Below are 15,395 nucleotides of genomic sequence, written 5' to 3' on the forward strand. Positions count from 1 at the left end.
TGAGGGAGAGGGTTGCTGTGTATGTGATCAGCTTGTGGATATTCTTTGGGTGGGTTGGTGGTGAGGTAATGAGGAGTCAGCATCATCAACCTTCTGGTTCCAACCTGTCTGGAGTCTGTGCTTGTGGGCGGCATGCAGTTAACTTTTTAAACCTGGTGGGGGTTTCAGTGTCTGCAAAACAACTTAAAGGATATGGCTCAGAATGTTATCTGTAGCCCTTGAGGAGGAACTAAAGATCCTAAACTTTAGTGAATGGTTGAATTATTATCATTTTGTCTGGCTTGATTGTTTTATTTCTGCATTTTCTCACTTCTCTGATTCTATTTATTTTTGGAAGGCCTAGGAGTCTCAAGATTTTCTACAAACAAGAAGCAGTCTTGTGGAGGAGAATGTGGCTGGGCGGGAGTTTGTACCTGGAGGGCCTGTTCAGGTACAGTGGGGGGAGGTCACAGCGAGGGCGTGACTTCTGATTGACCTGTGAATCGGACCTGACCGATTGGAAGTACTTCATCTCCTCCTCTGTCCTTGAAGTGTACACTCTGCTCAAGTGGGCGCCATTTTCAAGAGAGCAGTGAGAGAAGACTGAACACCGAAGGATTGATGCTTTTGAATTGTGGTGCTAGAGGACTCTTGTGGGTCCTTTGGTCTGCAAGGAGATCAAATCAGTCAACCCTTAAAGGAAATCAACCCTGAATATTCATTGGAAGGACTGATACTGAAGCTAAAGCTCCAGTACTTTGGCCACCTGCTGTCAAGTGTTGCATCACTGGAAAAGACCCTGATGCTGGGAAAGATTGAGGGCAGGAGAAGGGGGTGACAGAGGGTGAGATGGTTAGATGGTATCACTGACTCAACGGACATGAATTTGAGCAAACTCCGGGAGATAATGGAGGACAGGGAAGCCTGGCATGCTGCAGGCCATGGGGTCACAAAGAGTTGGACACAAGTTAGAGACTAAACAACAATGAGTGAACAATGTGTTGTTGAGAGCATCTGAACGGTGTGCATGTCTGAACCCACTGTTTAAACTTCTAAGATCCTGGCCAGCGTGGGTGGATATCTACTTGTGGCAACTAAGACAAGCCTTGTAAGCAAGTCTCCCTGCTTATTCAGGGAATTCCTGTCCTTCTCTGCGGCAGCTGAACTATGCTTTCTGTAAGTGCGGGGGAGGTTTGTGGGACTTTCCTATTCCTCTTTATCGTTCACAAGCATCTTCCCTAATATATTTTTTCCACTAATTATGTTTTGGCGTTTGTTTATCTTAGGCCTTGAACTGACATGATAGTTAAAAAAAATTTGGAACAGTTGTGAGTTTGGGGATTGTTTCTATTCTTTCGTTATTATGAATAATGCTATTATGAACATTCATGTACAGGCTTTTGTCTGAAGATACGTTTTCTTAGTTATATGCTGAGGAATGGAATTGTTGAATCATATGGAAACACTATGTTTAAGTTTTTGAGAAACTGCTGATGTTTTCCAAAGTGCCTATGTTATTTTAAAATCTCATTAAATGCAGGAGACCTGAGTTTGATCCCTGGGTGGGGAAGATCCCCTGGAAAAGGGAATGGCTACTCACTCCAGTATTCTTGCTTAGAGAATTCCATGGACAGAGGAGACTTGCAGGCTACAGTCACAAAGAGTCGGACATGACTGAGCAACTTTCACTTTCATTTTCACCAATGTAGAAGGGTTCACCCTTCTCTCATGCCTTGGCAACATTTTGATATTGTCCATTTTTTAAACCATTCTAGTGGAGGTGAAGTGGTATCTCATTGTGTGTGTGTGTATTTAATTTGGCTGAGCCAGGTCTTAGTTGTGGCATGTGGCATGAGGGATTGAACCTGGGGCCCCTGCATATGGTGGGTGTGAAGGGTCTTAACCACTGGACCACTAGGGAAGTCCCTCAGTGTGTTTTTGATTTGCACTTCTCTGATGATTAATGATGCTAAAGAGCTTTCATGTACTAATTGGTTGTTTGTATCTTTTTCTTTGGGGAAGCATTTAGTTAAATCCTTTGTGCATTTAAAAATTGGGTTATAAGTCTTATTGTTGAGGTATAAGAGTTCTTTATATATTCTTATACAAATATCTTATCAGATATGTGATTTGTATAGATGCTCTACCTTTCAGTGGGTTGTCTATTCACTCTCCTGATGGTATCTTTTGAAGTGCAAAACTTGGTGATTTTGATGAAGTCCCATTTATCCCCTTTTTTATATTACTGCTTATGCTTTTGGTGTCATACCTAAGAAACCATTGACTAAGATCACAAAGATTCATTCTCACACTGTCTTCTAAACATTTTGTAGTTTTAGCTTTGACTTTGAGTTAATTTTTATATATATGTGAAGTAAAGGTTCAGGTTAATTCTTTTGCATTTGGTTGTCTAGTTGACCCAGCACTGCTTGTTGAAAACAATGTTTTTTCCCCACTGAATTGTCCTGAATTGCAGCTTTATTAATAATAAATTGCCCATAAATGTGAAGGTTTATTTGTGGACTCTCAGTTGTATTCCTTTGATCTTTATATGTCTGGCCTTATGCTGTATGGCATTGTACTTTTAAAAATTGAAGTATAGTGTCAGGAAGCATTTAACAGGAGGCTTCCTGTGTGCTGTTTTGGATCTTTCAGGAAACCTCTGGCCCTTATTAAATTCTGAATATTCAGGAATTAAGAGGAGAGGCACTCCTTTCCCCGGGCTGAGGAATCCAGGCATTTCCTTTGTTAGTTTCTCATTATGGTGGTAAGTACCCTCTTCTCTCTTTAATAGGGATTGCCTTGTGTTTTATAAGTCTGGAATTTTAATCTTTATTTTTGCTGAGAATAACTACCTTGTAAGACAGTATATATGCCCACACCATGTTGATTAAAACACCTTTGCTCCATCAGAGCTTTGGTCCCCGTGTCTTTCTTTCTCTCTTTCTCTCTCTCTATCTCTCTTTATTTTTGATGATTCCCTGGAGCGCGGAAGCCGGCTGCATAACCCAGGGAATATTAGCCTCTTTCCTTCTTTCACTCTCTCATCGTTGACTCCGGACCACCAGGTTCCAGTCCATTAAAGGACAAACAGTATAGTTGCTATATGATATTATGTTACAGATGTACAATATAGTGATTCACAATTTTTAAAGGTTTTACTTCATTTATAGTTATTATAAAATATTGATTATATTCCTTGTGTTGTACAACATATCCTTGTAGCTTATTTTGTACCTAACAGCGTGTACCTCTTGATTCCCTACACTTTCTTCTCCCACTGAAAACTATTAGTTGGTTTTCTATATCTGAGTCTGCATTTTTTATACTTAATAGTTTCTTGTATTTTTTAGATTCCATAGCCAAGTGATATGATATGATATTTGTCTTTCTTTGTCTGACATTTCACTTAGCATAATGCCTTCAATGTCCATCCATGTTGCTGCAAATGGCAAAATTTCATTTTTAAAAATAACTGAATAATATTCCATTGTATGTGTATACCACATCTTTTTTATCCATTAATCTGTTGACAGACACTGAGGTCACCTCCATATGTTGGCAATTGTAAATAATGTTGCTATGAGTACTGAGGTACATGGATCGTTTTGAATTAGTGTTTTATACCCAGGAGTAGAATTGTTGGATCACATGGTAGTTCTATTTTTCTTTTTTTGAGAAACCTTCACGCTATTCTCTATAGTGGCTGTACCAATTTATATTCCCACCAATGGTGTAGAAGGGTTGCTTTTCCTCCACATCCTAGCCAACATTTGTTATCTGTGTTCTTTTTGATAATAGCCATTCTGACAAGTGAGAGGTGGTATCTCATTGTTGTTTTGATTTGCTTCCCTGATGATTAGCGATGTTGAACATCTTTTCCTATGAAATGCAGCATTGCCTTAATTACTGAAGCTTTGTTAGTAAGTTGGAATCATGAAGTATGAGTCTTTTGACATTGCTCTTCTTTTTAAAGAATGTATTGATTATTCTGGTTCCCTTGCATTTCTATGTGAGCTTTTGGATCAGGTTGTCATTATCTGCAAAAAAGGTGTTGTTCAGTTGCTCTGTCATGTCTGACTCTTTGTGACCCCATGGACTGCACCCTATCCGGATTTTGATAGAGATTGCATTGAATTCAAATTGTTTGTTAGTTTTAATAGTTTTTTTGGTTGATGTTTTAGGAGTTCAAAAGTCTATAGCATCTGTCATTTGCAAGTAGAAATAGTTTTACTTCTTTACAATCTGCTGCTGTTGTTGTTTTAGTCACTAAGTTGTGTCCAACTCTTTTGTGACTCCTTGGACTATAACCTGCTTGGCTTCTCTGCCCATGGGATTTGCAAGAATACTGGAGTGGATTGCCATGCCTTCCTGACCCAGGGATCCAACTTGTATCTCTTGCATTGGCAAGTAGATTCTTTACCACTGAGCCACCAGGGAAGCCCTCTTTACAGTCCAATTGCCTTCTAGTTCTTTTTCTTACTTAATTGTGCTGACTGGAACCTCTAGTACAATCCTGAATGGAAATGGGAAGAATGGCCATCTTTAGGGCAGAAATAGGAAGATTAGATAAATGGATAATGATGCTCACAAGAAAAACAGATCATATCCAGGTGATTAAAGTGGGCTAGTGTGAGAAACTACTTTTTGCACATGACATGAAACTTACCCTGTGTGGGCCTGGAGTAAAGGAAGAAGCCACAGAGGGGAAAATAATGCTAGAGAGAAAGGCCCTGAGGGGAAATGTGTATGATATATATGAGTGAGTGAGGGCTCAGACATAGTCAGCATCTTGTTTTTAATAATTATGGGACAGAAAATGGAGAGGAAACTCTTGCAGAGAGTGAGAGATGTGAGGGAGAGAGCCACTTCAACATTTAGTATCATTCTAAAATCATATACTGTTTCACTAAAAAAAACCCACACTGCCTACTAAAAGCCACTAAATTACAAACTACAAAAAGGAATTTTATAGTATATGAATTATATCTCAATAAGACTGTTATTAAAAATAGTATCATACTGAAATATAAAAAGCAATTTATTATTCACATGAACTGCATAGGGAAGGATTTTCCAATGATAATACAGGCTGAAGAGTCACAAGGAGTGGAGAAGGAAATGGCAACCCACTCCAGTACTCTTGCCTAGAAAATTCCATGGATGGAGGAGCCTGGTGGGCTACAGTCCATGGGGTCGCAAAGAGTCAGACACGACTGAGTGACTTTTCACTTTCACTCTCACTTCCTAAATACAGTGGTGGTTCTGATTATTGCACTTAAAACTGGGATGTTGGACTATATTTTCAGTATTCTGTTAAACAGTAAAGTACTGTGTAGATAAAATGATATTAAAAATATTGTTACCAAGTGTCAAAAAAAAAAAAAGAGTCACAAGGAGGATTATTTTTATTAGTTTCATGTAAGTAAATTGAAAACTTATTTATGTCTAAGAATCCAAAAGAAAACCTAAGGATGAAATGGTGATTGGGAAAAGGCTGCAATATGAGTAGTAAAGTGTAAAGTTTAAATATTTAATATAAAAAAGACTTATGCAAGTCTTTAAAATAGTCAGATGACACGAAGAAATAATTGACAGAAAAATAAATAAAATGCATTCATGGATTTAAGTAAACAATCAGTAATCCAAAACATTCAAAGAAAAGAAGTACTATTTTTCACTCATTATATTTGTGACAATTGAGTAAAAAATCAGAACACAAAGAATGCAGAGAAAGGAACATTTTCATGGAACCGTCAGTTGGGATGTAAATTATTAACAGTTTTGTAACTTTTTATTATTATTATTTTTTCCATTTATTTTTATTAGTTGGAGGCTAATTACTTTACAATATTGTAGTGGTTTTTGCCATACATTGACATGAATCAGCCATGGATTTACATGTGTTCCCCATCCCGATCCCCCCTCCCACCTCCCTCTCCACCCAATCCCTCTGGGTCTTCCCAGTGCACCAGGCCCGAGCACTTGTCTCATGCATCCAACCTGGGCTGATGATCTGTTTCACCCTAGATAATATACAGAGTGAAGTAAGCCAGAAAGATAAAGACCAATATAGTATACTAACACTTATATATATGGAATTTAGAAAGATGGTAACGATAACCCTATATGCAAAACAGAAAAAGACACAGATGTATTTTTATTATTTTTATAGATAGTTTCTTCATTAAAAAATACATCTGTTTATTTGGCCATGCCATGTGGCATGTGGGATCTTAGTTCCCTGAGCAGGAATCTAGCCCATGAGCCCTGCAGTGGAAACATGGAGACTTAACCACTGGATCTCCAGGGAAGTCCTTGTAAACTATTTTTGCAACATATTTCATGAGCCTGAAAAAATTTTCACACAGCAATTCCACTTCTTAAAATTTATTGGAAGGGCATGGGAAAATCTATACATATAGGGTTTATTCACACTGATCTTCATTGCATTATTATTTATAAAGTTAAAAATAATTAACAGAACTAGTTACCCCCAAATGGAAGATTATAGACAGTGTATTGAAAATCAGAGACATTACTCTGCCAGTCAAGGCTATGGTCTTCCTAGTGGTCACGTACAGTTTGTAAGAGCTGGACGGTAATGAAGGCAGAGCGCCAAAGAATTTATGCCTTCCGACTGTGATGCTGGAGAAGACCCTGAGAGTCCCTTGGACTGCAAGGAGATGAAACAAATCAATCTTAAGGGAAATCGGCCCTGAATACTCATTGGAAGGACTGATGCTGAAGCTGAAGCTCCAGTATTTTGGTCACCTGATGTGAACAGCTGGCTCGTTGGAAAAGTCCCTGATGCTGGGAAAGATTGAGGGCAGAAGGAGGAGAGGGCATCAGAGGATGAGATGGCTGGCTGGCACCACCAATACAATGATTATGAACTTGGGCAAACTTCGGGAGTTGGTGAGGGACAGGGAGGCCTGGTGTGCTGCAGTCCATGGGGTCACAAAGAGTCAGACATGACTGAGCAACAGAACAACAACATAGCAGGGGCTTCTGCTATAATATTAATTATGAGAATGCTTATAAAAATTTAACAATAGTGTGGAAACATTCATGTTTTAAAATTACATGAAAAATCATCATCTTAACAATGTAGAATAAATGTATAGAGAAAAGGATCATAAGAATTTGCATAACATATTCTTTCAGGAAGGCATTTGAAAAATTTTCCTTATATTTTAGACATTTACTATAATGACATAAATAATTTTTCAATTGAAGAAAAAATAGACAACAGTTTAAAAAATGAAAATAGCTCACAGCTAACAACAACAATTTAACAAAGATGACCATTGTATCTACTACTGTGGGCAAGAATCCCTTAGAAGAAATGGAGTAGCCATCATAGTCAACAAAGAGTCAGAAATGTAGTGCTTGGATGCAATCTCAAAAACGACAGAATGATCTCTGTTCATTTCCAAGGTAAACCATTCAATATCACAGTAATCCAAGTCCATGCCCTGACCCATAATGCTGAAGAAGCTGAAGTTGAATGGTTCTATGAAGACCTACAATACCCTCTAGAACTAACATCTAAAAAAGATGTTCTTTTCATTATAGGGGACTGAAATGCAAAAGTAGGAAGTCAAGAAATACCCGGAGTAACAGGCCAATTTGGCCTTGGAGAACAGAATGAAGCAGGGAAAAGGCTAATAGAGTTTTGCCAAGAGAACGCACTGGTCATAGCAAACACTCTCTTCCAAAAACACAAGAGAAGACTCTACACATAGACATCCCCAGATGGTCAACACAAAAATCAGATTGATTATTTTCCTTGCAGCTGAAGATGGAGAAGCTCTATACAGTCAGCAAAAACAAGATTGGGAGCTGATTGTGGCTCAGATCATGAACTCCTTATTGCCAAATTCAGACTAAAATTGAAGAAAGTAGGGAAAACCACTAGACCATTCAGGTATGACCTAAATCAAATCCTTTATGACTATACAGGGGAAGTGACAAATAGATTCAAGGAATTAGATCTGATAGAGTGCCTGAAGAACTATGGTTGGAGGTTTGTGACATTGTACAGGAGACAGGGATCAAGACGACCCCAAGAAAAGAAACGCAAAAAGGCAAAATGGCTGTCTGAGGAGGCCCTACAAACAGCTATGAAAAAAAGAGAAGTGAAAGGCAAAGGAGAAAAGGAAAGATATACCCATTTGAAAGCAGAGTTCCAAAGAATAGCAAGGAGAGTTAAGAAAGCCTTCCTCAGCGATCATTGCAAAGAAATAGAGGAAAACAACAGAATGGGAAAGACTAGAGATCTCTTCAAGAAAATTAGAGATACCAAGGGAACATTTTATGCAAAGATGGGTTCGATAAAGGACAGAAATGGTATGGACCTAACAGAAGCAGATGATATTAAGAAGAGATGGCAAGAATACACAGAAGAATTATATAAAAAAGATCTTCACAGCCCAGATAATCACAATGGTATGCTCACTCACCTAGAGCCAGACATCCTGGAATGCGAAGTCAAGTGGGCCTTGGGAAGCATCACTACGAACAAAGCTACTGAAGGTAATGGAATTCCATTTGAGCTCTTTCATAACCTAAAGGATGATGCTGTGAAAGTGCTGCACTCAATATGCCAGTGGATTTGGAAAACTCAGCAGTGGCCACAGGACTAGAAAAGCTCAGTCTTCATTCCAATCCCAAAGAAAGGCAATGCCAAAGAATGCTCAAACCTACCACACAATTGCACTCATCTCACATGCTAGCAAAGTAATGCTCGAAATTCTCCAAGCCAGGCTTCAGCAATGCGTGAACCGTGAACTTCCAGATGCTCAAGCTGGTTTTAGAAAAGGCAGAGGAACCAGAGATCAAATTGCCAATATCTGCTGGATCATTGAAAAAGCAAGAGAGTTCCAGAAAACATGTATTGCTGCTTTATTGACTATGCCAAAGCCTTTGACTGTGTGGATCACAACAAACTGGGAAAATTCTGAAAGAGATGGAAATACCAGACCACCTGACCTGCCTCCTGAGAGATCTGTATGCAGGTCAAGAAGCAACAGTTAGAACTGGACATGGAACAACAGACTGGTTCCAAATTGGGAAAGGAGTATGTCAATGCTGTATATTGTCACCCTGCTTATTTAACTTATATGCAGAGTACATCATGAGAAATGCTGGACTGGATGAAGCACAAGCTTGCATCAAGATTGCTGGGAGAAATATCAGTAACCTCTCAGATATGCAGATGACACCACCCTTATGGCGGTGGTGAAGTGAAGAAGAACTAAAGAGCCTCTTGATGAAAGTGAAAGAGGAGAGTGAAAAAGTTGGGTTAAAGCTCAACATTCAGAAAACTAAGATCATGGCATCTGGTCCCATCACTTCATGGGAAATAGATGGGGAAACAGTGGAAACAGTGAGAGACTATTTCTGGGCTCCAAAATAACTGCAGATGATGACTGCAGCCATGAAATTAAAAGACGCTTGCTTCTTGGAAGACAAGTTATGAGAAACATAGGCAGCTTTTTAAAAAGCAGAGACATTACTTTGCCAGCAAAGGTCCATCTAGTCAAAGCTATGGTTTTTCCAGTAGTCATGTATGGATGTGAGAGTTGAACCATAAAAAAAAGGTGAGTGCTAAAGAATTGATGCTTTTGAACTGTGGTGTTGGAGAAGACTCTTGAGAGTCCCTTGGGCTGAAAGGAGATCCAACCAGTCCATCCTAAAGGAAATCAGTCCTGAATGTTCATTGGAAGGACTGATGCTGAAGCTGAAACTCCAATATTTTGGCCACCTGATGTGAAGAGCTGACTCATTTGAAAAGACCCTGATGCTGGGAAAGATTGAAGATGGCAGGAGAAGGGGATGACAGAGGATGAGATGGTTGGATGGCATCATCGACTCAATGGACATGAGTTTGAGTAAACTCCGGGAGTTAGTGATGGACAGCGAGACCTGGCATGCTGCAAATCAATGGGGTCACAAAGAGTCAGACACGACTGAGTGACTGAACTGAACTGAATTGAACAACAACAAAAAACCAAATAACCTACCAGAGACAGAGATCTAAGTCCAGAAGTATGAAACTGGACAAATTCTTTCTTTTTTTGTGCCTAGCTCCCTTTTCTAAAATATTCTTGCCCTTGCAATCTACATAGAGTTCCTTGGTGGCTTGCAGTAAAACAATCCACTTGCAATGCAGAAGACATGGGTTTGATCGCAAACGCCTATCCACTCCCGTATTCTTGCTGGGTTAATTCCATGGACATAGGATCCTGGTAGGCTACAGTCCAAAAGGTCCCAAAGAGTTGGACATGATTGAACAACTGAACATAAACACACACACTCAGGCCACATACAGATTTTTCCTACTTGATATGACATTCTCCACATCGAGTCCAGTCCCCATGAATGAGTTTCTTCCAAGGTAGGGTCAGAATTGGTCCCTGCAGCCCAGTGACTTGACTGACGTCCTGACCTGTCTAGGCTTGCCAGAATTTTTTGTTACTGGGGAAGAATTTGTAACCTACACTGCTCCTATTGGCCTTTCTCTTAGAAGTGAAGTGTTTTCTGGTATTTTTGATGTTCCCAACTCTGGATTGACTCTGCCTGGATACATATATCCACACATCGTCACCCTGTGGGGACTGCTGGTTCCCCCACCCTCCCCAAATGCCCCTATTCCTGTTCTGCAAATCTGAGTCTTTATTTTCATGCATCTGCTCTGAAAACTAAGCATCCATTATGTTTTGAATGTGAGTCTTTCAAGACAAGTGCTCGGGCCTGGTGCACTGGGAAGACCCAGAGGAATCGGGTGGAGAGGGAGGTGGGAGGGGGGATCGGGATGGGGAATACGTGTAACTCTATGGCTGATTCATATCAATGTATGACAAAACCCACTGAAATGTTGTGAAGTAATTAGCCTCCAACTAATAAAAAAAAAAAATTTATAACGGACAAATCTAGAGAAGGAGGCACATTGAAAAGCCTGGAGCTCTACTCTGGGGAAGGACTTTTTATGGGGTGGAACATCTTCCCTGTAGCTCAAACGGTAAAGAAACTTCCTGCAATGCAGGAGACCCGGGTTCCATCCCTGGGTTGGAAAGATCCTCTGGAGAAGGGAATGGCAATCCACTCCAGTATTCTTGCCTGGAGAATCCCATGGACAGAGGAGCCTGGCAGGCTACAGTCTGTGGGATCGCAAAGAGTCGGACATGACTGACATGACTAACACTACACTACTACATCTTCCCCAGCCAAGGAGTCTCCACAAAGCTCCCTTCATGTGTCTGTTCCTCAGGCTGTAGATAAAAGGGTTCAGCATGGGGGTGACCATCGTGTACACCACAGATGCTGCCATCCCAGTGTCTGCTGAGTAGGAGGATGAGGGCTGGAAATACACCAGAAAGACAGTTCCATAGAAGAGAGTGACCACTGTCAGGTGAGAGCCGCAGGTAGAGAAGACTTTGTGCTTCCCCCCAGCAGAGGGGATCCTGAGGATGGTGTGGATGATGTGGGCATAAGAGACCAGGACACAGGTGAGAGGGACCACTCCTGAGAGGGCTGCTTCTGCAAACATCATGAGCTGAAAGATGCGAGTGTCTGAGCAGGCAAGTTTGAGGAGAGGGAGAAGGTCGCAGAAGAAGTGTGGTATGGAATGGGAGGCACAGAAGGAGAACTGAGACATGAGGAGACAGAGAGAGAAGGCCAGGAGGTGGGAGCTGAGCCAGGATGCAGCGACCAGCAGCAGGCAGCGCTGGGGCCCCATGATGGTGGTGTAGTGGAGGGGAAGGCAGATGGCCACATAGCGGTCATAGGCCATCACAGCCAGCAGGAAGTCATCCAGCAGGGCCAGTTCCATGAAGAAGAACATTTGCACAAGACAACCAGTGTGGGAGATGGTGTAGTGCTGGGTGAGGATGTTGAGCAGCACCTTGGGGATGATGGTGCAGGAGAAGCAGGTGTCGGTGAAGGACAGGTTGGCCAGGAAGAAGTACATGGGGGTGTGGAGATGGGGATCAGAGCTGATGGCCAAGATGATGAGCAGGTTCCCCAGCATGGTGACCAGGTACACGGCCAGGAAGAGCCCGAACAGGAGAGGCTGCTGCTCTGGATGCTGAGAGAAGCCGAGGAGCAGGAAGTCAGAGATGCTGGTTCGGTTTCTAATTTCCTTCCAAAGCAGAGAAATGAGAGCAGATCTTATTTAAATAAAGATAGGCTCTCAGTGTTACAGAGTCCATGGACTTTGGTTTGTTTTTCTCTATTCCTTGAAGAGGTCACTGAGTTCCATTAGTGGGTGTAAATGCTGGTTTGCAAATATGTACAAATAGGACTGTGAACGCTGATGAGACAGCATCAGGGTAGAGATGTAGATTGGGTTCTAGAATCCTGTAATGTGGCATGCTTTCCACATAGGTGATCTGAATGAGACTGAACTGGAATTCAGTTGGAAAAATCTCTTCAAATTTAATTTCCTTTTTAAAAAATGATAGAACAATCATTTTTGTTTGTGATTTAAGTTTTATTTTATATTGAAGTACAGCTGATTCACATTGTTGTGCTAGTTTCAGCTATACAGCAAAGTGATTGAGTTATGCATATATATATGTATATATATATATCCATTCTTTTTCAGATTCTTTTCCCATATAGTTGATTATATAATATTGAGTGGAGTTTTCTGTGCTAGTAGGTCCTTGTTTTTTTAAACTTTCTTTTTTATATTGGAGTATAGCCAATTAAGAGTGTTGTGATAGTTTCAGGTGGACAGCAAAGGGACTCAGCCATATATATATATATACCTGTATCCATTATCCACCAAACTCCCCAACAATCCAGGCTGCCACATAACATTGAGCAGTGCTCCCTGTGCTATACAGTAGGTCATCATTGGTTATTTATTTTATATGCAGTAGTGTGTGTGTGTGCATGCGCTTAGTTGCTCAGTTGTGTCCAACTCTTTGTGACCCCATGGACTATAGCCCAGAGTCCTCTGTCCATGGGGATTCTCCAGGCAAGGTTACTGGAGTGGGTTGCCATGCCCTCCTCCAGGTATATACAGTAGTATGTACATGTTAATTCCAAACTCCTAATTTAGAACAACCATTTAAATTTCACTGTCTTACTGTGGAGCTCCTTTTGGGGTCATGCATATACTAGGATTTAGGGGGAAAAACAAGGAGCTCTGTGTGTAAGTGTGTGAGTGTTGAGCGCATGTTGAGGAAGATGGAAGGAGGATTAGTTACTTCAGAGAGGAGCCCACTGAGACTTAGGGATCTCTGATGGGAGTGTTCTGGCCCTCTGCATTGAACCATTTCCATGCATTAGTGTGGCTATGAGAACCCTGTGAACTGAAAAGCACCTTCTCATTAAGGGCACATTATTTTCATTCTCATCATCAACCTGCCCATCAATATCTTATGTTTCATCATCTCAGCTTTGGAATCTGGACATGGGATAGGAATTTTTTCTCTGTTCCTTATGCTCAATCTGCCTTTGATTAATTACTGTCCACTGAATCTCTGTGTCCTGCTTTGTACTATGTGCAACTACTTCATAGACTCATTGAAGTTATAACTGGGACAACATATGTGGTGGGCAGGCTGCTTCTAAGGGCAATGATATTATTGTCATTGTTAGTAGCAGGTGATGCAATGTGAACCTGGGGCCCAGGATGTGGTGAAAAAGTGCTGGAGGACATGCTTTACTGCTGAGCTCCTCACGTGCCTTTAATCTTTGGGATATTTTTACTCCCATTGAACTTTGCTTTTCTTCTATCAGATGCAGATAATAACCTACCTGATAGGATTGTCGAAGAGGCCAAATGCTGGGATTGGCTGTGGTTTCTTCAGGATTCATGATATGCTGCCAAGATGTGAAATTTGGAGGAGCTATGATGGTTTGGAGGAAGAAGGCCAGGTCAGTTAGTGGCAGCAGGGGCCAATGTCATATTTGCTTAGGGTAATGAATAAAAGCATTATATACTTCTGGAGTCTGACAGAATTTTTTCACTCTTCACTCTTGATGAGATCTTGAGAGAGTTGCCAATGTTTTCAGCTTCAGTTTCTTTATTGGCTTAAATGGAATAATGATAGAGTTTCCCATACAGAGTTGTTATGAGGGTTAAATTTGATAATAATTATAGACACCAGGGCTTCCCTGGTAGACAGTAAAGAATCTGCCTGTAATGTGGGAGATCTGGGTTTGATCCCTGGGCTAGGAAGCTTCCCTGGAGGAGGGCATGGCAACCCATTCCAGTATTCTTGCCTGGAGAATCCCATGGACAGAGGAGCCTGGCATGCTACAGTCGATAGGCTCACAAAGAGCTGGATATGACCAAGTGACTAAGAACAGCACAAACAAAAAAACAGACTGTTTTAGATCAAGAATGACATCATGTAAGTGCTTAATAAATATGATCTATTATTACTACTTTTTCTTAAAGTTAAAAGGGTGTTGTTTTTGTGATTGCAGTCACTGCCTGCATCTTGGGCTTGTAGGTTGTGAGGTGTCAGTATAAAAAGTCATCATCATTGTCACCGATATCAGTGCAGCAGCACCACCTCCGACTCTACTCAAAACTGTCAGTGGCAAAACTTTTGTTTTGCCAGCTGGAAACCAAGTAGAAACTGGGTCAAATAACTTAATCATACAAGCTCCCTGATTATAATATGATTATAGGAATAAATAATTCTGTCCTAAGTGATTTAGCACAAAGTTTAGTGAAAAAGGAAGGGTGTGACCGAGGTTGGTAACTAAATGGACGTAGAGAGTAAATTATGGGTACTGACATGGTGAGGTGGTGGAGAGTGACTCTGGGAACAGGCTCTTCCACTGGACAAGGCTCAGTGATGCTCTGTTCTTGCACAGGTGCTGTGAGCTGGTCACTGATGGAGCTGGGGGAAGGGTGCCCTGAGATCCGTTCTCCACAGTGCCTTCAGCCTACGCCTTCAGGGATGTGATGAACCCCAGAACTGGGTGCCCCTCATGGTCATCAAAGATCCAGAAAATGATTAGCAGATAGGGATGTAGAAGAAAGTGGCAAAATGAAGAAGAAGAGGTTCTCCAGGCTGCTTGTGTATATGTGTCAGCGTGTGTGTGTGTGTGTGTGTGTGTGTGTGCGCGCGCGCGCCCTTAGGCAGATTCCCTCCCCATTCCTAAGCCTCTGTTCTCACCTGGAGGTGCTGACCAGCCTCCATCTGTGATGCTTCCTTGGAGGAGGTTGGGTTCGCTACTCTGTTGTCACAAGGGCTGGAGGCACAGAGCCCTTCCCTCTGAGTAGGAAGAGCACAGACTGAAGACTCAGTTCGTTAGAGATTCCCAGCCACTGGAGCCAGGAGGAGCCGCTGCTTTTTCACAGGCAGTGTCTCCTGGGATCTGTTCCCAGACCTCCTAGTTAGAGACATGATGGGGCAACTGTCCAACCTGCCAGCTCTCCCCTC

The 15,395-nt window shown here is 41.4% G+C and overlaps 1 protein-coding gene across 1 annotated transcript; it reads right to left on the reverse strand.

The window, feature by feature from the left end:
• Positions 1-2,491: 2,491 nt before the first annotated feature.
• LOC133065256 (olfactory receptor 1G1-like) lies at positions 2,492-13,812 on the reverse strand. Its single transcript, XM_061156077.1, has 3 exons — positions 13,753-13,812; positions 11,212-12,124; positions 2,492-2,502 (listed from the first exon to the last, which is right to left on the reverse strand). Exons 1-3 carry the CDS (start codon positions 13,810-13,812, stop codon positions 2,492-2,494), a joined length of 984 nt encoding a protein of 327 aa, XP_061012060.1.
• Between the last annotated feature and the right edge of the window lie 1,583 nt (positions 13,813-15,395).

Source organism: Dama dama, chromosome 11, assembly GCF_033118175.1.
Source record: "Dama dama isolate Ldn47 chromosome 11, ASM3311817v1, whole genome shotgun sequence".
Classification (NCBI taxonomy): Eukaryota; Metazoa; Chordata; class Mammalia; order Artiodactyla; family Cervidae; genus Dama; species Dama dama.

Excerpts from the sequence above, each read along its gene's own strand:
- LOC133065256 (XM_061156077.1), bottom strand. The coding sequence starts at position 13,812 with ATGAATCCTGAAGAAACCACAGCCAATCCCAGCATTTGGCCTCTTCGA. Across the intron at positions 12,125-13,752 it reads CTCTTCGACAATCCTATCAG|GAAATTAGAAACCGAACCAG; the intron begins GTAGGTTATTAT and ends CTGCTTTGGAAG.